The sequence below is a fragment of the Pongo pygmaeus genome, chromosome 21 (assembly GCF_028885625.2).
Source record: "Pongo pygmaeus isolate AG05252 chromosome 21, NHGRI_mPonPyg2-v2.0_pri, whole genome shotgun sequence".
NCBI lineage: Eukaryota > Metazoa > Chordata > Mammalia > Primates > Hominidae > Pongo > Pongo pygmaeus.
In genome coordinates this window covers 35,498,747-35,525,592 of record NC_072394.2, presented here as the reverse complement: position 1 = coordinate 35,525,592, position 26,846 = coordinate 35,498,747, and the positions used below count along the sequence as shown (strand labels likewise).

The 26,846-nt window shown below is 49.7% G+C and overlaps 1 protein-coding gene across 1 annotated transcript in view; it reads right to left on the bottom strand.

Annotated features, from left to right (window-relative positions):
* The window catches only part of BPIFB4 (BPI fold containing family B member 4), a 32,750-nt gene extending 9,859 nt beyond the window's left edge, over positions 1–22,891 (bottom strand). The window contains exons 1-14 of the mRNA XM_054467071.1: positions 22,831–22,891; positions 21,957–22,064; positions 20,928–21,048; positions 19,566–19,628; positions 18,680–19,199; positions 17,560–17,664; positions 16,391–16,534; positions 13,544–13,607; positions 13,015–13,075; positions 11,776–11,867; positions 9,934–10,134; positions 6,802–6,855; positions 4,169–4,339; positions 1,455–1,522 (exon numbers count right to left, since the gene is read on the bottom strand). Coding sequence (XP_054323046.1) covers positions 1,455–1,522; positions 4,169–4,339; positions 6,802–6,855; positions 9,934–10,134; positions 11,776–11,867; positions 13,015–13,075; positions 13,544–13,607; positions 16,391–16,534; positions 17,560–17,664; positions 18,680–19,199; positions 19,566–19,628; positions 20,928–21,048; positions 21,957–22,001 — 1,709 coding nt within the window. The 5' untranslated portion in view covers positions 22,002–22,064; positions 22,831–22,891. The remainder of the gene's footprint in view (positions 1–1,454; positions 1,523–4,168; positions 4,340–6,801; positions 6,856–9,933; positions 10,135–11,775; positions 11,868–13,014; positions 13,076–13,543; positions 13,608–16,390; positions 16,535–17,559; positions 17,665–18,679; positions 19,200–19,565; positions 19,629–20,927; positions 21,049–21,956; positions 22,065–22,830) is intronic.
* Positions 22,892–26,846: the final 3,955 nt, after the last annotated feature.

Sequence of the window (26,846 nt, the reverse complement as noted above, 5' to 3'; positions counted from 1 at the left end):
AATGATCTAGTCACGTGCTAAAAATTTTACATATGACCTCATTTAATCTTGAAATGGAAATAATGATAGTACTTATTTCCATAGGCTGATATCAAGAATTAAAGGAAGGCCGGGTGCAGTGGCTCATGCCCGTAATCCCAGAACTTTGGGAGGCTGAGGCGGGCAGATCACTTGAGCCCAGGAGTTCAAGACCAGGCTGGCCAACATGGCGAAACCCCGTCTCTACTAGAAATACAAAAATTAGTCAGGCGTGGTGGTGCATGCCTATAATCTCAGCTACTTGGGAGGCTGAGGTAGGAGGATCACTTGAGCTGGGGAGGTCAAGGCTGCAGTGAGCCGTGACTGCACTCTAGCCTGGGCGAAAGAGCGAGCTCCTGGCTCGAAAGAAAAGAAAAAGAAAGAATTAAATGAAGACACACCTAGGACTTAGCCAAATACCTGGCATACAGAAAGCATCCAATGAATAATAATTATTCTTTTTATGAATCTTATGAGGTAGTGACTATTATCCCCATTTTCAGATAAGAAAATTGAAGCTCAGAGTGAAGTTGGTTGGCCAATATCACACAGTCAGTGGTCACATCAGGATTTGAACCCATATTGCTTGGCTCCAAAGCGCATGATTGTACCCATCCAATGCAGCAGGTCACACGAACCTGGGTTGGCTCACAGCCCCTCTATGTACTTGCTGGGTGGCCCTGGGTAAGTAAATCCACTGTTTCCAGCCCCAGTTTTCTCCCTACAAAGGGAGAATAATAGCCCTGACTTCCACTGGGACCATTGGAGGGGAGAAACAAGATAATACGTACACTTCAAGTACATAGAGCAGAGCCTGGTACATCATCATCACCAGCATCCTCCTCCTCCTCGTCCTCCTCATCATCATCATCATTGTTACTTAGAGACAGGGTCTCGCTCTGTTGCCCAGGCTGGAGTGCAGTGGCACATTCATAGCTCACCACAACCTCAAGCTCCTGAGCTCCTGCCTCAGCCTCCTGAGTAGCTGGGATTACAGGCATATGATACCAAGCCCAGCTAATTTTTTCTAGGACTACAGGTGTACACCTATGCCCAGCTAATTTTTCTATTTTTGTAGAGATGGTGTCTTGCTATGTTTCTCAGTCTGGTCTCAAACTCCTGGCCTCAATCAGTCCTCCAGCCTCGGCCTCCCAAAGCACTGAGACTACAGGCATGAGCTACTGTGCTCACCCCCCAGCATCATTATTATTACTGACTGTTGATTTTGGCAGTAGATTCTTTCTAAGTTCATGGCTTCACCCACCTTGCCTGGCTTGTGACAGTGGTCTTGGCAGGCATGAGCCATCGTCACCTTTGCAGCCCCTTGGGTTTATGCAGCCCTGATGGCCACACAGGAGACCTCTACCCGCTCCCTGGTGGCTCCTCCATGAGCAGCACCAGCACCATCAGGACCCCAAGGCAGCACAGCCCCTTACTTGTCCAGCTTGGCGTCAATCATGAGCTTATCTCCTTCTATGGAAAATGAGGCCAAGAGTTCTGTGTCCTGGAGGGAAAGGAAAGGAGAAAGACGTCACTGCCATCATGTCTTGGCCAGTGCTTGCCAAGGGCTCATTGTGTGCCCTGTGCTAGCTAGGGCTTCATTAACCCTGAGCATGGTGGCAGATTGTTCCCCGAGGCCTGGGTCAGACCTCCTTTTATAAGCATGAGACTTCTGGTTAACACTCACCATGTAATGGATTTGCACCCCCTCTTAAGGGAAGGAGTTCGGAATAATAAGTTGCCAACATTAACTATCATTTGCACGTGAGTCACAGTAAGGGCTGAGTGAACACTTCTCAGTAAGGCAACTGTCACAGGATCCCCATGATTTATAGGGGGTGCTTACCGGCTGTCTCTGCAATGCCTCGGAGTGGGTGGGGAGTGGCTTGTAGCCTATGAAACTTGCTTTAGATGATGAGATTGGGCATCACGACTGCCAATCATAATTGTTCCATACCCCAGGAGAGGATATACAAGGCCCAGGCTCATCTCTCTCTCTCTCCAAGTAGAGGCCTTTTTGTAGGAAAATCACTTTTTCCTTCCCTGCCTCCCACCCAAAATAAATTGAATTTAAAAGTTGGCTTTATGAAAAAACAGTGAGCTCCCGACAAATTCAGGTGATGTTAGTAGATAACAATGACCACGATGATTGGCCTGATGAAGAACTGGGGGCTCTGGGTGCACGTGGCAGGGGTGTAAGCTAGTGTGGGAAATGATGTTTGGACTGAGGACTGAAGGGTATGTAGGACTTGGCCAGATGAAAAGAGGGTGGGAGAGTAATCCAGGCATTGGGGAGGGCATGGGCAAAGGCCCGGAGGCAGGGAAGAGGTTGGCATTAGAGAGGTAGAGAGGAGGCCAGAGAGCAAGGAGGTAAAAGGGTTCATGAGGCTGCAGTGAAAAGGGGCCAAGCCAGGCAGAGCTGTGCCCTGGGGAGGAGTCCGGGCTGCATCCCTGGGACAGCAGGAGTCACTGCAGGGTGCTGGGCTGGCTCACACAAACCTCTGAGTTGCTGATGGAAAATCTCCACACCGTAGAGGCTGATTGATGGAGGACAGATTGGGACAGCCATTCCCACTCGTGGGCTAGAATCAACCCTTTAACCTATCATCTTATAAGGCCCACACAAGAACCCCCACACTCTGTGGCTTGGCATGCTCCAGCCTAGAGCACCTGATTCCCAACTAGAAGTGGCTCATTTGGTCTCGACCTCTGGGAGTAGGAGGGACTAGCAGGAAGACAGCAGGTGGGATCAGAGTCCCAAGTGTCTGAGTCCAAAGCCTGAAGCCTTAATCATGGAGGGGGAAATGGCATTTAACACAGCTTAACACATTCCTCTGACCAATGTTTACTGAGCATCTGCTATGTGCTGGGCCCTAAGCTAGACCATAGCCTAGGATCTCACCACAGAGTAAGACTCCATCTCAAAAAACAAACAAACAAAAAAAAACAAAAAAAGGAAGTAAGGGAGTAACTATGCAGATATCTGGGGGAAAAGCATCCCAGGCAGAGGGAACAGCATGTGCAAAGGCCCTGAGGTCAGACAGTGCCTGACATGTTGGAGGAACAATGAGGAGCTCAGAGGTGATGAGGGGATGGTCATGAGGACTTTGTGGGCCATTGTCAGGAGATGGGCTTTTATTTCAGAATTGAAGGAAAGCAGAGGAGAAACATGGTTCACTTTTTTTGTTTGTTTGAGATGGAGTTTTGCTCTGTCGCCCAGGCTGGGGTGCAGTGGTGCGATCTCGGCTCACTGCAGCCTCCGCCTCCCGGGTTCAAGCGATTCTCGTGCCCCAGCCTCCAGAGTAGCTGGGACTACAGTTGTGTGCCACCACATCCGGCTGATTTTTGTATTTTTAGTAGAGACAGAGTTTCACCATGTTGACAAGGCTGGTCTTGAAATCCTGGCCTCAAGTGATCCACCCACCTCAGCCTCTCAAAGATCTGGGTTCTCAGGTGTGAGCCACCATGCCTGGCCATGGTTCACATTTTAAGAGGATTCCTTTCTATGAAATAATTGTGAAAATTGTTGTATTTGTATCTGTCCCCTGCTAGGTACCAGGTACAAGAGAGCAGGCACCATCTGTCTCGTTTCCCCTTTCCCCAGCGTCAAGTAGAAAGCATAACACATAGTAGGTGCTCAATAAATATTGCTGAATGAATGACCAAGACTGGCTTGGCCACACATTGGGTATATACAACCTGTGAGAATAATATCAGCTAACACTTTGGCAGCCTTTATGGTATGTCAGGCACTTCTCTGAGCATCTTACTAATGCCCTACTGCCATCCCCCTGTGATAGAGGAGAAAATCAGTCTTAATTTCATTCAATCATCATGACAACCCCATGTGGTATTTTTTCTCCATGTTACAGATGAGAAAACTGGGGCTTAGAGGGAAACGCCAAGCAAATTGTGCAAGGCCAGCAAGAGAGTTAAGATTCTAGTCTAGAGATAGGGAGTGACTTGTCCAAAGTCATGTAGCTGGAAGTGGTAAAGGCTAGATTTGGGTTAGAGCCTCTGGCCCCAAAGTTGGGCCCATAGTCATGATGGTGGGGATTGAGGGGATTTGAAGGGGTCTTTGGGCTCCAGGAGACCATGTGGCTCTGTCTTGAGGCCCAGCTGGGGGCCACCAGTACCTCCAGACACTCACCACATCAATGAGGCAGATGGTAGTCTCCAGGTCGTTGGGCTGGGAGACCGTGACCTCAGCAGTGGCCAACACCTTCACCAGCGCCTTATCCTTCTGCAGCGTCACAGATGGTGGGTTCAGCACCTGGATCCTGATGATAAGTGGGCAGGACTCGGGGTACTGCTGGAACACCTGTGGGCAGGCACCAGGCCAGGTGGGTGGGGCCCTTAGCATAGGAGGTACCCAGGGGGTTATCAGCCAGCCTCTAAACACAGAGCACCGGGGTCTCATGTTGCTTGAGTCCAACAAACCACAGGCAAAGCCACTGACCCACTGTGAAAACTGGGCAAGGGGCTGCCCTCTCCAAGCCTTGCACATGGGGTTACTATGAGAAGTAACTGTGATCATGCCGGCGAAATTCAGGCTTAATGCCTGACACCTGGAAATGCTCAAAACTTGGTACTGAGTGAAATGGGGTCTCCCAGAGATGCTGGCCAGGTGCTGAATAGACAGTCTTAATTTCATTCAGTCATTACAACAACCCATGGGGTATTTTTTTTCCTCCACATTACAGATGAGAAAACAGGGCCTCAGAGGGGAATGCCAGGGAAATTGTCCACGGCCAGGAGGAAAGTTAAGATTCCAGTGCATGTCTGTGGGCTCAGAGCCCAGAGCCTCCCAATGCCTCTGAACACTGTTCCTGAAATGAGAAGTCCACGCCTGGGGAATCCCACAGGGAGGTCCCAGGAAAGGCACAGGCTGCCCCCGGGCCCAGATTGCTGGAGGGACTTGAGCTTGTTTGCTGCAGTTTGATTCCCTGAAAGCTAATTTACTAAAGGGACAATTCATAAAATGGCAGTTTGCCATGTTTATCAAATGATTGACTTACCAAAAATACATCCTTTAAGGAATATACTTCTTAAATATGTTAACAGACCATAGCGAAATGGGCAAAACCACAATATTACTTTCAAAAGAAATAGAAAGATGTCCCCTCCCCTGGTGACTCCGTGCAGCCCGGGTCTCCAGGACACATTGCTGTGTCCAGCCTGAATCCCCCCTGCTGCAGTCCCAGCGCCACTGAGGACTGAGTCCCTATTCTACCCCAGCTCTGCTACTGCCTCATTATGTGACCTCTCTGAGCCTCTGTTTCCCCATCTGTAAATGGTGTGCTCCTCGTCTCTGGTCCTGTGGATAGAGGGAATGATCAGAACCAATTGAAAAAGTATATTCTGACTGGGCGCTGTGGCTCATGCCTGTACTCCCAGCACTTTGGGAGGCCGAGGTAGGCGGATCACTTGAGGTCAGGAGTTCGAGACCAGCCTGACCAACATGGCGAAATCCCATCTCTACCCAAAATACAAAATTAGCCAGGCATGGTGGCGCATGCCTGTAGTCCCAGCTACTCAGGAGGCTGAGTCAGGGGAATTGCTTGAACCAAGGAGGCAGAGTTTGCAGTGAGCTGAGATTGTGCCACTGCACTCCAGCCTAGGCAACGCAGCAAGACTCTGTCTCAAAAAAAGAAAGAAAAAGTAGACTCTAAAAAACAATTGCATAAGCTGTAAAGTGTAGTGCACATAGAAAGTGACCCAGTAAATAAAAGTCCAGTCGATTGAGGGGTCCACCTGCTCGCTGGAGCTGCCACTGTTACCACCTTAGAGAATGATGCTTCCGGTGTTCAATTTGCAGCCACATGAGGGCAATAGTGACCACGTGTTGAGCTTGTTCTCCCCCTAGAGCCTTTGAATTCCACCCAGTACTAAACAAGGCAGGCAGAAAAGAGGTGAAAAACGTCTAAAATGGCTATAGATTGCAGCCATCATTCGCACCTGCGTAACACTTACTAGGTACAGAGCCCTTTGCTTCCAGGTGCAAAGTAATAGGCCCAGAACCAGACATGGGACCAGAACTGGGGTGGGAAAGGCCTTTGTTCCAACTCTATATGGTCACTAATTGGACAAAAGCACACTTGCTTTTTTAAAAAAAGAAATAATGTGTAATTATTAACAACAGTAATAATAGTTCATGTTGATCAAATGCCTGCTCCTTGCCTTGGTGCAGACTCCAGGTCCACAGCCACCCTCTGAAGTGAGGATGGTTACCCCGTTTTCCAGATAAGAAAACTGAGGCTCAGAGAGAGGAATTGTGCGCCTAAGGTCATACGACTGGGATGTGCTGAGTCATGTCTGTCTGTTCCAAAGGCCTGGCTCTTCCCTCTAGGCTACTGTGCACCCAAGTGTGCCTGGCCCGTGTTGACACCTTTACACACATCATCTCATTTACCTTCCTATGATAACCTATGGAATAGGTATCAGCAGCCTTTTCTGACAGATGAGGAAGCTAAGGCTCAGAGATGTTAAGACTCTTCCCCAAAGTCACACAGCAAGAGAAATGGCCAGGCTAGGATTAGGCCTATGCAGGCTGGACCACCCATAGAATTCAGGGTCTTTCCACCTCAACCCTCTGTGTCTTCCCCCACCCCCACCCATGGGGGTCTAGCCTGCAAGCCCTTGTCCTGTCACTGCACTCGCAAGCAGGGGTTCGGGGGAGAGCACCCCACCCCAGCTCTGAGCATCTTCCCTTCCAATCCAGTTTCTCAAACAACAAGATAGAGAATGAGGCTGAAGGCAATGGGACCTGCCCACCTTACATACCTTGGGGATCAGGGCTCCCAGTGTGGCTGTGGTAAGTGGAGGAAGCTCTTCAAACTGTAGGACAAGAAGAAGGGCCATGTGAATCCTGGAGGCTATCGGTACAGACAGGAGTTGCTAATACAGTGATTAAACTCCTACATGCTTTACAACACCCAGCAGGGCGTCTTCTCTCCCTTAAAGACCCCTGGGGAAGTCCTGCCTATCCAGCCATCATCACCATACATAGATCATGGCAGCCGGTTTGTGGTTAAGTAGCCTGGGCTGACTTAAGCTGACCAAGAAGTGTGTCAAAGAACAGCAGGCAAAACCTGAATATTTCTCCTCTAAAAATGTTATTCTTGGGCGAGAACGGTGGCTCATGCCTGTAATCCCAGCACTTTGGGAGGCCGAGGTGGGTGGATCACTTCAGGTCAGGAGTTTGAGACCAGCCTGGCCAACATGGTGAAAACCCCACCTCTACTAAAAATACAAAAATTAGCCAGGCACGATGGCACATGCCTGTAATCCCAGCTACTTGGAAGGCTGAGGCAGGAAAATTGCTTGAACCCAGGAGATGGAGGTTGCAGTGAGGCAACATCGCAACACTGCACTACAACCTGGGTGACAGAGCAAGACTCTGTCTCAAAAAAAAAAAAAAAAAGAGAAACAAATGTCATTCCTTATTAAAACAAGGAGAGCCGCATCAAGTCCATTTGCATAACTCAGTGTCCACTAAATTCATGACCCCTCTGCCACATACTTGAACCACCTGTACTATTATTTACTTAGCAACTTTAAATTGGCATACTTCTTAGGACCTCAAATACTCAAAATGGAAAGCTGGTACCACTTAACACAAAGAGATGGCAACTGTAAAACCAAATACAATAAAAAGGAAATAATGCCATTACCTTCTGCATGGATATCATTGTCTGTGGAGAGCTTTGGGCATGAGCTCTGTTCTCTCTTAGTTAAAAAGGGGAAAAGGGGACAATGACAAGTGCAAGAGAGGGCTAACTATATACGGACACCAAGTGGAGACTTTTTTCTTAATGGAAGCAAATGTTGGCATCATTTGTATGATGGTTTTGTGGAGAATGTCTTGTTCTTAGGAGATACACGGTGAAATTTATGGAATGAAATGTCATGATGTCTCCGAAAACTCAAATTGCTCAAAAACAGATAAGATAGATGGGTAGGCAGACAGACAGAGACAGACAGAGAGACAGACAGACAGATCAGACAGACAGATCAGACAGATAGATTGATAATGGGTGAGTGGGTGGATGGATATATAAATGGATGGATGGATGGATGGATCGTGAAGGAATGCATAAATGGGTGGATAGATGGGTGGATGGGTTGGGTGGATGGATAGATAAATGGATAGATGGATAGGTGGATGGATTAGTGGATATGGATGAGTGGGTTGATGGGTAAATGGGTGGGTGGGTGAGTGGATAGGTGGATGGATGGATAGATGGATGGGTTGATGGATGGATGGTTGAGTTGATGAGTAGATGGATGGATGGGTTGATGGTGGATGGGTGGGTGGGTGAGTGGATAGGTGGATGGATGGATAGATGGATGGGTTGATGGATGGGTATGTTGATTGATGAGTGGATGGATGGATGGATGGATGGATGGATGGATGGTTGGGTTGATGGTGGATGGGTGGGTGGATGAGTAGATAGGTGGATGGGTTGATGGATAGATGGGTGGATTGATGAGTAGATGGATGAGTTGATGAGTAAGTGGGTGGGTGTGTGAGTGGATAGGTGGATGGATGGATAGATGGATGGGTTGATGGATGGATGGGGGGGTTGATGAGTAGATGGATAGATGAGTTGATGAGTAAATGGGTGGGTGGGTGAGTGGATAGGTGGAGGGATGGATAGATGGATGGGTTGATGGAAGGATGGGTGGGTTGATGAGTGGATGGGTGAATGGGTTGATGATGGATGGGAGGGTGGGTGTGTGGATAGGTGGATGGAAGGATAGATGGACAGGTTGATGGATGGATGTGTTGGTTGATGAGTGGATGGATGGATGGATGGTTGGATGGATGGATGGATGGATGGATGGATGGGTTGATGGTGGATGGGTGGGTGGATGAGTAGATAGGTGGATGGATGGATAGATGGATGGGTGGATGGATGGATGGTTGGGTTGATGAGTAGATGGATAGATGAGTTGATGAGTAAATGGGTGGGTGGGTGAGTGGATAGGTGGATGGATGGATAGATGGATGGGTTGATGGAAGGATGGGTGGGTTGATGAGTGGATGGATGAATGGGTTGATGGTGGATGGGTGGGTGAGTGGGCGGATAGGTGGATGGATAGATAAACAGATGGATGGATAGATGGATGAATTGGTGGATGAGTGGGTGGATGGTTTGATTGGTGGATAGGTGGGTGGGTGGATGGATGGGTGGATGGATGGATAGATGGACAGACTGGTGGATAAATAGATGGATACACGAATGAATGGGAGGGTGGGTGGATGGGTGGATGGATAAATAAATAGATGGATGTATGGGTGGATGAATGGGTGGGTGGTTAGGTGGGTTGATGGGTGGAGGAGTGGGTGGGTAGGAGGGTGAATGGACGCATAGGTAGATATGAAGCAACTGTGGCAAAATTTTAACTAGTGGATCTAAAGGAAGGATATACATTCATCAGTTGTAGCATTTTGCAACTTTTCTGAAGGCTTGAAAGTTTTCGAAAGAAAAAGTTTGGAAAGAAAATGACTGGAGCATGCCTAAGGGAGATATTTTGTTATGTGTCATTTTGTTACTTATGTATTAGTGTTTACCAAATGAAAACATTCTAAACATTTATATTGAGGTACATATATGTGAATACATGTTATGCTTTTAAAAAACAATTGAAATAAAGTTAAATAAAATTGAATAGGGAGCAACTTTCTCATAGTGAGATTTGGTCTGCGGACCACCTGAAATCCTCCCAAGCACCACACTTTGGCAAGTACTGACGTAATTGATGTACACCCATGAGCTGGAGGTGAGTCAAGGGGTGGACCATCTACAGTTTTCACTTCACAGCTAATTCTCCAAGTCTGTGGGGACTGAGAAGGGTCACTGGCAGCTGTCTGCTGCCCAACCACCTCCCCCTGGTGGGGCTGTGACTCACCATGCCATTGGTGATATTCAGGTCTAGAGCGTGCTGCTTCTGCAGCAGAGTCAGCACTGAGCTCAGGAAGTTGGCAGACATGGCCAGCTGGGACTTGGTGTTGTCACCCATGGGAGGCAGCTCTGGCATCGGCTTGGGAGACACAGCTGGCCACCCCAATGGGTAGTCGATGAGTCCTCCTCCAGCCTCCCCAACCAGCGTCTGGGGGAGAAGAGAAGAAAAAGGTCATGGGGAAGGAGAAGATGGAAAGAAGGGACTGAAGGCTGGAGCGAGGCCCTGAATCTGCCTCCAGGCAGCCATTTTTGGTTAAACCCACTGAGTCTGAGTGGTTCTTTGATGTATGGTCCCCACTCTCCTCCAGTTTATGATGCGGTGGAACCTTTTGTAGTTCCTGCTTCATGGTCACTTACAATTACAGCCATGGTATGACAGATCCTCTCCAAACTCAGCCTTGCAGTGAACTAGCATATGTATGCATCTGTACAATGCATATCCACCCTCTAAAGACCAGACTTCTCTCCACGGTCTACAAGGTGCTAGGTGATCTGCTCCAGGAGACCTCTCCAGCCTCTAAGCCACTCTGCCTCTCACCTTCCCTCTGTACAGCCACCAGGGCCTTTGCAGTCTCCCCCCAACCCCACCAACCCCACCATGGAGCCTTCCCACAGGATATTCCCTTCCCCACATTCTTCTCTTGTTAAGTTCCACTCATCCGGCAGCTCTCAGCTCAAGTGTTACCTCCTCCAGGAAGCCCTCCTTGACTTCCCTGGGTGGATCATATACCCCCTGCTTTAGGCTCTGATAGCCTCGGATCCTTGATCACCGTGCTCATGACTTAGAATTGCATATTTGTTTGAGTGATTCTTTATGGCCTGTCCCCTCCAAAACATTCTAATCTCCATCAAGGCAGAGACTTTGTCTTGTTCATCTCTGTAACTCCAGCACTCAGCCCAGAGCCTCACTCAGCCTCAGCTCAGGCATACAGTGGGTGACCAATGAATATCTCTTGAACAGATGTATATTTATTAATATATTAGGTGTGCATGCACAGGTGCTGGAAATATATATGCATGCACAGGTGCACCTGTATACACGGGAGCACGGATGCACTCTTGCATCTCTGTATCTGCTGGAGCAGGTGTGGAGGCGTCTGTGTTCATGAAGCCTAGGGAAAGTACATATGTATGCGTGCCCCATACAAAATTAGGGGCCAGATGCAGGCCAGTGCTGGAGGAGCCAGCTCATACTAGCTCACACAGTCAGATTTCACACATCTCTTCCCAACTCTGCGTCCACTGACGTCACGTTGGTAACTTGAAGATGTCCACAGTGGGAGTTTTGATACCATGGAAATTGGCCAATGCTACAAATCAGGACATTTTTTTTAATCATGGAGAGATGATGGTTAAATGCTTACCAGCATACCTCTGGCCACGTTTATTCCTCCAGTACACCCCATCCCATAGCAGCAGCTCTTTTAGCACCTAGTAGCTCGATTGTCTAGGTTCAGATCCCAGGTCCACATTTATTAGCTGTGTGACCTTGGGCAAGTGATTTAACCTCTCTGTGGCTTAGTTTCCTCAATAAGAAGTGCCTCCCTCATATGGTTGCTGTGAGGATAGGCAAAGCACACAGAATGTGCCTGGCACACAGTGAGCATTTGGAATGCTGGCTATGATTATGTTTTCTAATACAGCTCCTAGAAGGCCTTCTTCTAATCAGAAAGGGTCCTGTCAAGTGTTGCTTCCCAGGCATTCAGCAGAAGCCCTGGGAGGGCCTCACTGATACTCCTGCCTTTGGGCGGAGGGCTACCACCCTTTGCCCTGAACCCCAGGCACTCACGTTGAGGTCCAGCTCCAGGAATTCCCTGGTCACAAGCGGGAGGCTGGAGAAGGTGTATTGGACACTTCCCAATATCCCTAGAGGAATCAGAGCTGCAGGCAAAGAAAAGGGTCACAGGGAGGTCTCCTCACCATCCAGATGCCTTCCCTCCTTGTCCACTGGGGCTGGGGATGGACAAGGTAGGCCCAGGCTCCAGCTCCAGACACCACGAAAAGAGCAAAAGTTCTGGGTTTGAATCCCAGCTCTGCCTCTTCCTTGCTGTGTGAACCCAAGCAAGTTATTGCACTTCTTTGAACCTCAGTTGCCTCCTCTGTAAAATGGGTTTACTGTAACCTCTGGGACTACGTTGGTGGGGGCAGAGGGGTGCAATAACCTGGATGTTGATGAGCTTTGTAAACTCTGAAGTGCTGTGCACCAGGGAAGGAATTTAGGGTTCCACAATGTGGTGCTTAGTTGACTGTCATTTCCTTGACTGTGTAATGAACAGCCCCAGCTTTTGGGCTCTTCCTTCCTCATCTCTGGCCACAAAGGAAGGAGATTTCCCTGTCTTGGAAAGCCATTCTCAAACTGCCTAGAGTCCCAGAGAAATGGGAGCACTATCAGAGACGGCTGCCCTGTGTGGCTGTGGAGGCTGTGCACTGCACAACTCGAGGTGCTGCCATTCCACTGTAATCCATGTGAAAGGAGGTCCCTGGAATGGTGCAGTGCACAAATGGCACAGCCATACAGGGCGGGCTTGCTTTCAGGAATGTTCACTCAGAAATCAGGGTCCGAGATGGTGGTGGAGCCTGGTTCTGAGGCAGTGGTCAGTCTCCACAGTGTGTCTCCTGCTAGTCACTCTCCAATCCCTCTGTGAATTGAGAGATTTGAGAGATGAGGAAACTGGGAGGAGTCTCTCCAAGTCCATACAGCTGCCAGGGCAGAACCGGGGCTCAAACCCAGCTTTGTGACTCCCAGGACGAGCCGTTACCTCCCAGACCCCGGACTCCCAGGAGAAAGCCATCACTTCCCAGACCCCTGACTCCCAGACCCTGGTGGAAGCTCCTCCCTCTGGTACTCGGGGGGGGGTGTTTGGGAGCAAGAGGGAAAGCCAGGTGGCACCTCCCTTGTGGCATTAGCCACACCTTACTTCAAGGGCCTAAGGGCAGGTCTGTGGCCCCCACCACGTTGAGCCCTCCGCCCAGAAAGGACCCGGTCCTCAGTGCCTTCCACAGGCTGGAGAAAGTGTATTGGACTTACAATCCACGAGGCCCAGCTGGTCATTGACAAGACCCAGCACCACGTCCACGATGGGGCAGAGCTGCAGGGGAGAAATAGCACAAAGCCTTGTTGACGCTGCAGGGAGTTGGAGCAAGGGAGTCGGGGATGCAAGAGTAATGATAGCTAAAATTTACTGACTGCTTGCTGTGTGCCAGGCACTGTCCTCACCACAGCCCTGTGGGGAAGGCTGTCTCTAATTCCCACTTACAGATGGGAAAATTGAGGTTCAGAAAGATGATGCAACTTGGCACCCAACTAGGAAGTGCCCAAGCCTGGATTCAAACCCGGAACTGTGCAATTCTCAAGGTCCCTCTCCTTAGCCCTTCACTAATCTGTCCCTTCGTGTTCCTCAGGGTCCTCCCCAGACCCTCCAAAAACATGCCCCAGGCCCTGACTCTCTCTGTCTCTCTGGGTTACCTGCAGGCCCCCAGGGATGGAAGCTGGACTATGGCCCCTCAGTCTGGAGGAAGCCTGTGCCTGTTGCTCCCATACTGGGACAGCTTCTTACCAAGTCAGGGAGGACGTTGGCCAGGACTCGGTTCACTAAATTGTCCACGAGATTGGGGAGAAGCCTAAGGAGACAGGAGCAGGATGAGGTCAAGGCTTGCAGCCATGTGGGGCTCACCAAGGCTGTCCACTCTGCGGGTCACTAGTCCAGGCTCTGAACAGTGAGAACCTCTGAGTGCTGGAAAATTGTTCGAAAGCTGGGAGGACAGAGTATATTCACCTTGGACTGACTAGACAGGCCACTCAGGCAAATTGTTTGGCTTTTCATGAATTCATGCATTCATTCATTCAATAAACAAAGTTTCTGGAGTTTTACAACGGGTCAGGCCCAGGCTGTAATTTTGCTGATTTTCAACTGCAAAAGTCATTCTCACCTACTGATCTGACCCTCAAATGGGTCATTTGCTGCAACCTTATGTTGTGCTTCCAAAGGGAAAACGAACGTGTTTATTTATCTAAGCATCTAACTCAGTATCTAGTACATAGTAGGTACTCAATAAATGTTTGTGGAAGGAAGGGAAGGAGAAATACTGGCCAATAAAATGTGCTCATGTGATCCGCAAGAGAGGATGGATAGTTGGTGCTAAAACAATTGGAAGACGTGATCCATTTTACAGACAAGGAGGCTGAGGTCCACAGAGGTAACACACGCAGCTCTTTTCTTTTCTTTTTTTTTTTTTTTTTTTGAGACAGAGTCTCAGTTTGTTGCCCAGGCTGGAGTGTAGCGGTAAAATCTCCGCTCACTGCAGCCTTGAACTCCTGGGTTCAAGAAATCCTCCTGCCTCAGCCTCCTGAGTATCTGGGACTACGGGTGCACACAACAGCACCCAGCTCTTAACTAACCCTCCCAAGCTGTTAGTTAAGGAGGAAAATCGATGATAGACAAGATATATAGATGGGCAGACAGATTTTTGGTCTAAGAATTTGTTTCCAGGGGCCTGCAGTGATAAGGAGACGAAGGAAGCATGACCATCCTACACCAAAGTGTCTGACCGCTGGACCTCTTGAGAACTTCACTCCATCCCTCGCCACCGAACACTGCCTGGGTCCCCACTTCTGAGGTTGTGGCTGACTGTTCAGTGCTGCGCCAGTTCAGCAAAGCAAATAATTTCTTGAAATAAAGCCCTAATTAGAACGTTTCTCCCAAAGCTAACTATGCATTTCGGTACCCCTTTTAAGTGGATTCACCTTGACTGGCTTATCCTGGTTCCACCTCTCCTTAGATGATAAGGGCCTTGAGAATATGTATGTGTGTGTATGCATGCATGCTTTCGTGTGTGTGTGTGTGTGTGTGTGTGTTTAGGGGATAGTTGGACTTTCTTTTATGTACATTCAGGGCACAAACTCTTTTCCTCTTTTATTATCCAACAGGTTCATCGACCCCCCTGTGAAATGACATACGTAAAAGGTTATTCATTGTGACCTTACTTGTCAGGGCACAAGATTAGGCAAATTATATCCAACAATAGAGGACCGGCCAAATAAGAGATGGCTCATCCAGGCAATGGACTATTATGCAGCTGTAAAAAGTTAAACAAGGAAGCTCTCAATGTTTTGATGCAGAAAATTCTCCCAATAGGGTAAATGAAAAAAAGTAAAGTGCAAAACAGTATTTATAGTATCTGCCCCTTTGCATAAAATGAGGGTGGGAGATGAGAATCTACGTTCATATTTGTTTCATGTGTACAAAGAAACTGGAAGGAGAATTGAGAGATGAATAACTGGTGAGCTTGGTGGGAGGGAGGCAGAGGGATGCGGGATAGCAGGAGGCCCTGTGCTCTGTGCCTTTTTGTCATTTTATGTTTATGAACCATGCATTACCAAATATATATTTCCTAGTGAAAATGTGAATTTAAAAATCTGTGAGGTTTCCATGGTTTTCCTCACCCTCTTTTCCTTGCCTGGACCCCAGGAGCTGATTTTCTTTGCCTTCATCGTCTCTGAAGCAGAAGTAAAGTCTCCAAGAAGACCACAGGAATCAGAAAGTTTGGGGTTCAAGTTGCACAATGAGTTTCAAGGGCTGGGGGGACTGGGCCAAAAGATGGATAATAATGGAGAGGAAGAAGTGGGGTCGGAGGCCTCCAGGAGAGAAGCCAAAGAAGAGGGCAGGGAGTGAAGAGAAAGAGACTCCGCTCTGAGTGTGTCCTCATCCAAGACAACCACCTGGGGACAGCGTGCTGGCCAGTATACGAATACTTGACACCACTTCACCAGAGGATGGGGACTTGGACATTTTGTAAGGAGCATGTCATAGGAAAACTCTCATCCCCTCACCAGGATTGAATTGGGCGAACCAAGTGGGGAATGCCCCTGTGATCTGGGGCACCAAAGTACACACAACCCCTGTTGGACGTACGTTCATCAGCTCTCAAGATATCCCAGCTGATCACTAAGTGTTTTCCATTCCTTATCTCAATTCCTGAAGGAAAACGAATTACCCATTTCACAGATGAGGAAACTGGAGCTCAGACAGGGCAACAGAGCTACCCAAAATCGCACGGCAAGGAACCATGGAACTGAGATGTGAGTCTCGGGCATGCTCCTGACCATTCAGATCGAAACCTTTTCAAAGCTGGAAAGAATGTGTGTCACAAATGACATATTTTCCAGGCTGGTCGAAGGCCCCATGCTGGGTTTGAAGGCGCAGCCCATGAATTCCCCTCAGGCATGTGCCAGGTCAGGGACAGAGGTGAGAGTACAGCTGGCTCAGCGTGAGTACTCACCACCACACACCATCATCGTCCTGCCCACCCCAGTGCTTATGGGCAGGTGGGTGACGTCACAATGTTTGCCAAAGACAGACCATTCCAGCAACCCCCAAGGCACTCCACTGCCGGCTGGCACTCACCCTCGCAGCAGCTTGACTTTGATGCCCCCTAGGAGGGTGTCACATCGCTCAATGACCAGCCGAGGATAACCCGTGCGGTCCATGGTCAGCCGGACCTTGGCTGTGATGTTCACTTCCGCTGCGATGTCCAGGAAGCCAATAAGACTGGAGGAGGCCAAGGGGCCAGGGAGACCATGAGTCACCCCCCAGCCGCCAGGAGCTCGCCCTTACCCAGGCCTGCACTTGCTGTTCCTGCCGTCTGTTACAGTCCTTGCTCATCTCTAAGGAACCCAAATCAGAACTCTTCCCCGGTCCCTCAAGTCACATGTGAACAAGTCTATCTCCCCCTCAGCCCATGAGCTTCAAAGGCTGGGAACAGGGCTCAGCACACATTCTGGTTTCCAAGGTGACTCCCAATTGCCTAGCTTGGTAGACACGACCTCATCCCTTGGGGATAAGTCCACACAGACGCCCACCCTGTGAGGTCCTCTAGTCAGCACCTAGTGCATGGAAGGCCCTATTCCAGGAGGCATTTTTCTTGCCTTTCCCCACTTACGGCCACAGTCACCTGGAAAAGGGGGTGACCTCATTATCCCATTGCCAGTGAAGACACTAAGGTTTAGTGACATTGGGGGACTGGCCCAAAGTCACACAGCTTATGAGAGAGTCAGGATTTGAACCGAAGCTGTCACCTGACTCCAGCCTCCCAGATTTATTTATTTATTTATTTTGAGACGGAGTTTTGCTCTAGTTGCCCAGGCTGGAGTGCAGCGGTGGGGTCTCGGCTCACTGCAACCTCCGCCTCCTGGGTTCAAGCGATTCTCCTGCCTCAACCTCCCAAGTAGCTGGGACTACAGGTACCTGCCACCATGCCCAGCCCATTTTTGTATTTTTAGTAGAGACGGGGTTTCACCATGTTGGCCAGGCTGGTCTCGAACTCCTGACCTCAGGTAATCTGCCTGCCTCGGCTTCCCAAAGTGCTGGGATGACAGGCATGAGCCACCATGCCCAGCCCAGCCTCCCAGATCTTAACCACTGTGCTAGGCTGCTTTCACCACTGACAGATGGCCTCTGGTGCAAGTCTGTGGGCATGCGCTGGCAGAAGTTTAGGTCTTCCTAGCCTCTATGTTACAGATACAGAGGCTGGGCCATAGAGTGGTGGGGACCCCTCCAGGGCCAAGGGCACGCACCTCTTCCCGTTGATGGCCACACGGGTGTACAAGCTCAGGTAGACACCCACGCCGGGCAGGAGCCGCACGGACACCCGAGGGAGGGTCAGCTCCACGATACGCAGCCTGCTCGGGACACAGAGTGGTGAGAAGGCCGGCCATCCCCAACTACCACCCACTCACCCGAGCACCCTCCCCTACACCCCCTTTCTCTGCTCCCCGTCTGTTCCTTCTGACTCTAAAGACACTAGACACCCACAGTTCAAGGGCAGAATGTGGAAAACAGAGAAATTAAGGCAAAAATGCCACGGCCCGTAATCCCAATGCCCAGAGGCCCACTGTGTGCATTCCGTATATTTCCTTTGAACTTTTCTGTGTGTCAAGATGCCATTCCCTCTCTCTGCTCATCCCTGCCCCTCTTGTCTGGTTCCCTCCTATACATACAGGTTCCTCCTGCTTAATTCCCTCCTATACATTCTTCAGATTTCAACTTAAGGTCCTCTTCCTCCAGGAAGCCTCCCTTGACCTCCCTAGGTAGGCGAGCTGCCCCGTTATAGAGATTCTTATTTCTCCATGAACTTCTTGCCACTGTTGAAACTGCATGATTATGTTTAGGCTTCTTATCAATGCCCATGTGCCCTATCAACCTGCAAGCTCCGTGGAGACAGAGAATGTGTCTTTTCTTGGCTTACCATTGGGTCATGTCCCCAGTGCCAACACAGTACTCTGCACATCGCAGGAGCTTTAAATATTTGTTAAATTAAACATCGACTATGAGGAACAGGCTGAGCATAGAACTTACGATATATATGTATAGTTTTAAAATCCTCGGGGTCTCTTCCACTACACTGTATTACTGACAATTCTACAGATGAGGAAACTGAGACTCGAGAGATGATATCAATGGCCCAAAGTCACACACAAACACGAAAAGTTGAACTGGGTCTCAAACTTAGGACTGTTTCATGCCAAGACCCAAACCATGTAACTTGGGGGTCTTAAAACTTCCAATCCTGAGGCCAAGCCCTGAAGTGTGTGGGGCTCTGAAGACCTTCCCTCCCGCAACCCCAGCTTCAGGGAGTAATCACCCCCATTTGGAGGTGCATGGGGGCTTTCTGGGGAGAACCTGTCCCCTCCTTACCCCGTGATGCCTTGCACGGTGCTGAGGATGCCACCCTCGCCGAGCACGCCCAGGACACCCCCTCCTCCAAGAAGTCCTCCGTCACCAAGGAGACCGCCTCCGCCGAGCAGGCCACCTTGGCCTGCGAGGATGCCATCGGCTGCCAGCATGCCTCCAGTACCCAGCAAACCACTTGGGCCCAGCGCCCCAGTGGCAACTCCAGGTGGGATTTCTCCAGGCCACAGCTCTTGCTGGTGAAGCCTGCCCACAGGTGCTGCCCCCTCAGCTGACCTGTATCGCCCGAGGCCCCTGTGGCCACCATATGCATTCTCGGCACTGCGATAGCCACTGTTTCGGAGGTCCCTGATGCTTCCCTCGGAATCAAGGATCTCACCATATCGGTATTTGCCCCCCAGCTGAGCAGTGTTGTCGTTGGTCTCAATGTGACCATACTTGTAATTACCACCAAGTTGTTTGCCATCGGTATATACTGGGGGTGGTCCTCGGACATGCAAATCATTGTAGGGAATACCACCAACGCCTTGGGGGAATTCAATGCGTCTGTAGTCATTGTAATGGTGTCGGCCACCACCCAAAAGACCACCACCACTGCCACCCAGCAGCCCCCCTCTACTGCCACCCAGCAACCCCCCACCACTGCCACCCAGCAACCCCCCACCACCGCCACCCAGCAACCCCTCACCACTGCCACCTCCTCCACCCAGCAACCCCCCACCACTGCTGCCACTGCCACCCAATAAGCCTCCACCCAACAGATCACTGCCACCCCCTCCACCCCCACCACCAAGCAGGCCCCCCAGGAGACCACCTCCCCCACCACCTCCACTTCCACTTCCACCAAGCAGACCGCCCAGGAGAGGCCCACCACCATCACCACGGGCTTTACCCAAGGGCACCTCTCTCAGGGCCGAGTGGAGAGCATCATTTTGCTGCAGCGTGCCCGAAATGGCTGCAGAGAGGCAAGGGCATCAGTCCAGGGTTCCTCCCTTCTTTCCACCTCCAGCCCCCAGGCAGCACCTCGCAGTGTTGCTCAGCTCCCTGGGCCTCACTTTTCCCATCAGCGAAGAGCAGAGGCTGAACAGGATGACTTCTCCAGGCTGATCTAGCCCTGGCATCCTGGCCAGCTCATTTTCTGCTGGGTTTTGCCTGGTCTCACTTTAACTAGATTTGGACATCAGCCAGCCAGCCCTTCATGGATTTTCTTCATCGCCCTCCCTTCTAAGTGCTCTGCACTTTACAGCTTTAAAAAATCGACTTCAGGCCGGGCGTGGTGGCTCATGCCTGTAATCCCAGCACTTTGAGAGGCTGAGGTGCGTGGATCATGAGGTCAGGAGTTAGAGACCAGCCTGGCAAAGATGGTGAAACCCCGTCTCTACTAAAAATACAAAAATTAGCCAGGTGCAGTGGTGCGCACCTGTAATCCCAGCTATTCGGGAGGCTGAGGCAGGAGAATCCCTTGAACCGGGGAAGAGGAGGTTGCAGTGAGCCGAGATCGCATCATTGCACTCCAGCCTGGGTAACAAGAGCAAAACTCCGTCTCAAAATAAAATAAAATAAAATAAACTTTATTATATATTATCGCAAGTGATTCCTGGGAAATAGTCAAGGCTAGAAGTGTACCCATCTGATGGATAAAAAGATTGAGGTCTGTGAGGTACTCAGAGATCACTTAGATAGGAAAAATCTCATTTTTTAATGCTCATGATAGCCTGGGATGGGTGTTGAGGGAGAAAGTATGTCCTCACGTGCTAGATGACAAAAGCAAGGTCCTAAGAATTGGAGGCAGGAATAATTATAGCTCCCACTTTTGAGGGCCTTCTAAGTCCCAGGAGCTGTGCTAAGTTTTCAAAAGGTCATTTCATTATCATATCAGTTCTCTGAGATAGAGACCATAATTACACCCATTTTACAGATAAAGAAACTGAGGCTCAGTGAACTCAAGTCATGAACTTAAGGTCACACAGTCAGGATTTGAACCCCACGAAGGCTGATCCAGGGCTCTTAATCACTGTTCTCTATTGCCTCTAAAGAATGAGCATAAAGTCACCAGTATGGTGCTTGGCACATAGTAGGTGCTCAGGAAATGGTAGCCAAAAGAAAAAGGGGAAACTAAGGCCCAGAGAGTAGATTTCACCCAGCCACCCAACGTGGACTCTGCCAGCAGGAGGAGGTCCCTGGGTACTTCAGAGTTGGCAGAGCTGCCCTGCTCATCTCGTGCCAACCCTCACCCCTTCGGGGCTGGACTCACCATTGCTCAACACATCTTTTGTCACTCTGAGGACTGTGTTTGTCTCGTGGTGGGTGCCACACACAGCCACCACAGACAGCGCAGCCACACACCATGCCATCCACATGCTGGCACTGCTTCCCTGTGGAGGAGAAAGTGCAGATGCAGATGTGGCTGGGCGCCACCACCCTGGCTGGCAGGTGGCACTAGGCAGCCCCAGCCAAGAGTCATCTCAGGACCCTGGAACCCAGAGAGAGGGGAAACTAGCCAAGGTCACATACTAAGGCAGGGTCCAGAATTCCAGATACTACCTTTTGAGTTTTTCAAATTGAAATGAATCTGGTGACACAAAGCAGACCCATTAAACACACTGTTTCAGAGAATGGATGTCTAATTATCTCCCAAGATGGAATTGACAAATTGAGCATCAGGGAGATGGGTAATAGGGATTCCAACAAAAACACCAAACTGGGAGCTGGCAGGTTCTGAGGAACTCTCTCCAGCATCTACCCATCTACTCATCTACTCATTCCTCTACATCACTCACCCATCTACTCATCTACTCATTCTTCCCTTCTTATTTATTCTCCTATTCATCCATACATTCAAACTTTCCATCTATCTATTACCCATCGGTCATGGAAACACCCAGCAAGCCATATATCCATCCATCCAACCAACCATCCATCCACTCATCAACTCATTCTCCTCCCTCTATTTATTCATCCGTCCACCCATCCAACCATCCATCCATCTTCCCATATATCTATCATCCATCTGTCATCCAAACAGCTGGCAAGCCATATATCCTCCTATCCATCCATCCATCCAACCAACCATCCATCCACCCATCTATCCATCCATCCATTCATCTTTCCATCAGTTTATCTACTCATCAACGCATTCATCTAACCACACTTCCACACATCCAGCTCACCAGCAAACACACTTCCCATCTCTTTGGAGGAGTCAGTTCTACACCACGTGGTTAATATTAATGGCTCTAGGTCAGAGCTATCTGGGTCCTAATGCTTAGGAAAGAGACTTTACCTTTTTGAACCTCTGCTCCCAAATCGCAAACAAGTTGTATCTCATACATAGTAGACACTCAATAAAGAGCAGCTATTGTTATTACTTTGGGACTATTATTCCAGACCCCTAAGAAGTGGGTGAGGAATGTTATGAGATTGGGGAGGTGAAACATGCATTTTGGAATGAGCTGCATAGCCTCTGGGAAACTTTCTTTTGCTTCTTTTGTGCCCTCACCCACTTCTCTCACTCCATCAGCCCCGGCTACACATCCACCAACCTCAGAGACTCAGCACAGGGCATGGCCTCTCATCTGAGCCAAGAAATTGTTGGTTTCAGCCACCTTTGTTTAGGCACACTCTCCTCTTTTTTTCTGTCCCCATTTCTCTTGGACTTCACAGAGCCCCCAAATTCTTTCCCTACTCCTATCTGCTCCCAGAAGAATATCAGAGACATTCATTTACACTAGAATATAAAGGACTACTATATGCAATAATTTTTTTTTCTGGCTTCCTCACCTCATCCGAACCTCACTTTCCAGAGAGCTGTGTTCGAAAAGGAATCACCCCTTTCAGTTAAAAAGATGGGCACCGATGGAAGATTTCTGGCATCAGCAAACAGCTGAGGAGTCTCCAGGAGGTAGCAAAGGCCCTCGGTACCCAACATCCCTGGGAAAGATGAGTGCAGCTCTGCACACGCATGTAATTGGCATGACCCAGGCCTTTTTGTTGATTCCCAAAAGGCTTTCCTGACTAGGCCCATGCTACAGACAAGACACCTGAACTTGGAGAGGGGCCATCCTGATGGATCTCCAGGCTGGGACTCTCTCCTTATTACCTTCCCAGGCCTCTGCCTCCCCTGCCGGACACTGAGTAGAGAAGGGGCACCTCCTTACCCCCAGGAGGTCCCTGCCGCTGAGTCTTGAGAAGTCCTTTTCCCCAGCCCCTCTGCTTTTGGCTGAGTCTGGTCACAGATCAGTCTTATATAGCAGCCTGAGGCTGAGCCCAGACCCCAGGGAGGGAAATACTGTGTAATTACAAGAGACCGGAATTCAGATTTGCTCTGCAAATTGGGCATTGAGCCCCAAAACCATTAGGGTTTGCGGTTTGTGGCTAATTCCAAGACCTGCACTCAGCCCCAGATGGTGTCACATGAACTGGGTTTTATCAGCCCTTGGGCTGGGCACATTCCCAGAGACCCCAGCTAGGCCCCAAGCTTGGGGAACTGCAATCACCCCCAGATGATTCCATCCCAGATGATCTGGGTAGACAGGAGGTGCCCAGGCTGGACTCAGCATCAGGATGACCCAGGTTCAAACCCTGCTCAACCCCCAACTCACCGTATGACCTTGGGCCAGCCACTTCCCTCCTCTGAGCCTCACATTCTTTCCATCTAGAAAATGAGTATAATACCTGCCTCACAGGGCTGATTTTAGGACTAAAGGAGACGAATATGAATCCAGCTCCTCAAACTTGGGACTGGTGCACGAATGTGCATTTTTTTTTATCTGAAAAACATTCCTCACTCATTTCTTAGGGGTCTGAAATAATAGTCCCAAAGTAATAACAATAGCTGCTGTTTATTGAGTGTTTACTATGTATGAGATACAACAAGGTTTTTCCCAACTATTTCCACATGAAATTTTCATACCTACAGCAAAGTTGAAGGAATTGTACAGTGGACACACATGGTTGTCACGTTGTTCCCACCAACTATATCCACCATTTACATTCTTGTCATATTTGCATCCATCTGTTAGTCCATCTTTTATTTTTTATGCATTTGAAAGTTGCAGACATCAGTATACTACCACCAAACACTTCACCCTGCACGCCATGCGGATTCTTTTCTTTATATCTTTAAATACAGTGACATGCACAAACCTTAAATGTTCATTTGCTGAGTTTTGACCATTTTTTACGGTCATGCAGCCCACACTCCTATCACAATATAGGACATTTCTCCCACCCCAGAATGTTCCGTCTGCCTTTTCCCAGTTGCACCCTCCAAAACCTGCTGGGACACAGCCCAGACCACTTCACTTGGCATCCAAGGCCTTCCGTACACACATCCCAGTCCTCTCTTCACACAGAGCTACTCATTCCTTCCATCCCCTCCTCATCACCTCTTGTACTCCCTGCCTCTGGGCCTTTGCATGTGCAATCGCTGCTGTCTACAAAGCCCTCTCCAGATTCTAAGGGTCGAAAGGTCAGCAGCTGCAGGAAGATTCCCCCAGCCCCTACACTTCCTCTGGCCCATCCAGAGATCCCTGGGGCCCATAGTGAGGTGTTGTTTCTCCAGGCAAACCAGCTATGTGCCCCACTCCTAGGCCAGCACAGGCATAGATGCCAGTGTAACAAATGAACAAGTGAATGAATTAATTAACTCATCTTTTGCTCTCCGCTGGACAGAGTGCTCCCTTGCTTCCCACCCCATAGCCCCAACCCAGGTCCTACCTCCATGTTTAATCAATGCCACCTCCTCCCTGCTCCAACCCTGCCCATCTGTGAATTCTGAGAGGCAGGGGAACATTTCTGTCTCCACCAAGGCCTGCTTTCAAGTCAAACTGGGAATAAACGTGTTTTGCTCCCGACTCCCCAAAGAGATGCCTCCTCCTTCCTCCCTGGAGGCAGTGGGGACTCTAAGGCAGGCGTCATTGATATAAGTCCTGCCAAGCTCGGCCGATGTCACCCCTCACTTCTGTGCCACTGGGCCAGTCCCACCTTGGAACTCAGTTTCCCCATCTGCAGTGGGTGCATTGATGGAACCGTTAAGAGCACAGGCTCTGGAGCTGGCTGCTGGGCTTGACTTCTGCTGCCAGTTCTCACTGTTTCCTTGGTTGTAAGATGGTGATTGGAACCGTCCTGACCTGCAAAGCTCTGGGAACAGGGCCTTGCACACAGCTAGGCTCAGCGAGTGGCATTTACATTCTTATCATCCTGGGTCCCACATGGCAGCAAGTCTGGAGGGAGATGAGGGGCATGAGGAAGTAGCTTCAGCCCAGACCACCTCATTGCCTCCTGTGCGGGCTGGAGGGGTTCCTGGAATGGGAAATAGGGACTCCAAGAGTCACACACTCCTGCGTTCCCACATTCATCTGCCCTTTTAGCCTCAACAATCACTTCTCCCCGGCCTCCGTCTGGCCACCTGCAAAATGGGCATAATCACACTTTCCCAGGAGGGTTTTGAGAGTTACACAGGAAATGTGTGGACTCTCCCTGGAGCCTCGGAACTCCGTAAACAGCAGCCCCCTTTAGTTTCCCTTGATGAAAGCAGACACTGAGTAGGGGTAAGTTCTGCCCGGCCTGCTAGGAGCATAAACTTGTGACAATGACTGTTTCTCAGTGCGTCAGTCTGCACCCCTGTAAAATGGGGAAACTAGAAAGGACATTTCAAAATAATGCTACTCATCTGAGTAACTCAGTTCCTGGGTCTTCCCTGTTTAAAGTCGTTGTGGTTCCCCATTGCCTGGCACTTAGTAAGTGTGATAAAAATGTTTGTGATACAAATATATTACAGTTTTAAATGGAATACAATGCAGAGAGGGCAACTGTGCCTTTCCCCACTCCTAAGAGGGCAGGAACCAACGCACACTATAAACTGTAGATGGCGGTGCACACATGAAGGTGGTGCCAGTCACCCAAGGCTCTGTGCCCATTCTCAGTCCTCAGGCCAGCCTGTCCCCTGGGTCCTTCCTGGCCACCCTGAGAGGATTAAGGCAGCCCTGGCGCCAGGGAGATCACCTGGGCTTAGCTTCCAAAAGGCACCTTTGTCTGGAGCTGGAAGGACCTAGTGGGGGATGGCGGGGAGGACATCCAGATTCCCTGGGAGGTGACCCACCTCCAAGGTGACTCAGCCACACAGGGGCGAGGGGTTCACACTAGGGCTGCTGAGATTAGAAAACAGATCCAGACCCATTAACAAACCTCCACTCAGCCCTTGCCCACCTGCCATGAACTGTCAGCCCTCCAGGGCTGCAAGGGGCTCCCTTCAGTCTTGCTTGATTCCTCACGCTAACGGCGGAGTTCAGAGACTGGGGTCCAGAGGCAGGGGTGGGTACTAGGTTCAAATCTCAACCTTGTCACTACTTAGCTGTGTGGCCTTGAGCATATCACTTAACTTCTCTATGCCTCGGTTTCCTCAACTGTATAATGAAGGTGAAGACAGTTCCTAGAAGGCAGGCCTGATTCAAGAAGCTGATGACATGACGTACCTAAAGCACTTAGAACAGTGTCTGGCACTTAGTAAGCGTGCAATAAATACAGCAAGAACTTTCTGGCATAGCAGTGAAAGCCCAGACTTTGGAATTCGAGTCAGAGGGGTCTGGTTCAAATCCTGCTTCTGCCACTTAGAAGCTGGCTGATTCCATTTCTCTGAGCTTCAGTTTCCTTATATGTAGAACAGGATGATAATATCCACCCATCCTGGGGGCTGTGAAGTTAAGTGCACTAAGGGATACTAAGCATCTGACGTAGCGTCCAGCACACAGTAAGTGCTCATCAGAGGTTAACTGCTCTCACCTCTACTCTCTGCAGCTGCAGGACTCACCATGATGAAGCAGACACTGTCCCTGACCTTGAGGCGCTCTTGGGCAAGTGGGAGAGTGAGACTGAGGCAGTGACCAGTGTGGCCCATACAATACTGGGCCCTGCTGCCACATGGGGAGGCACTGTCCTGTGTATGAAGGATGGCACGGGTTTGCCAGGCACACTTGGAGGAGAGGAGAGGGAATGTTCCAGGAAGAGGGAAGAGCCGTGCAAAGGCCGGGCTGCACATCGTTACTCGTTTTCCAGGTGCCAGGCACTCTTCTCAGAACTTTACAAGGATTGCCTGGTTTCATCCCCAGATGACGCATGAGTAAATACTATAATATTCCCACTTCGCAGTTGAGGAGCCTGAGGCACAGAGACA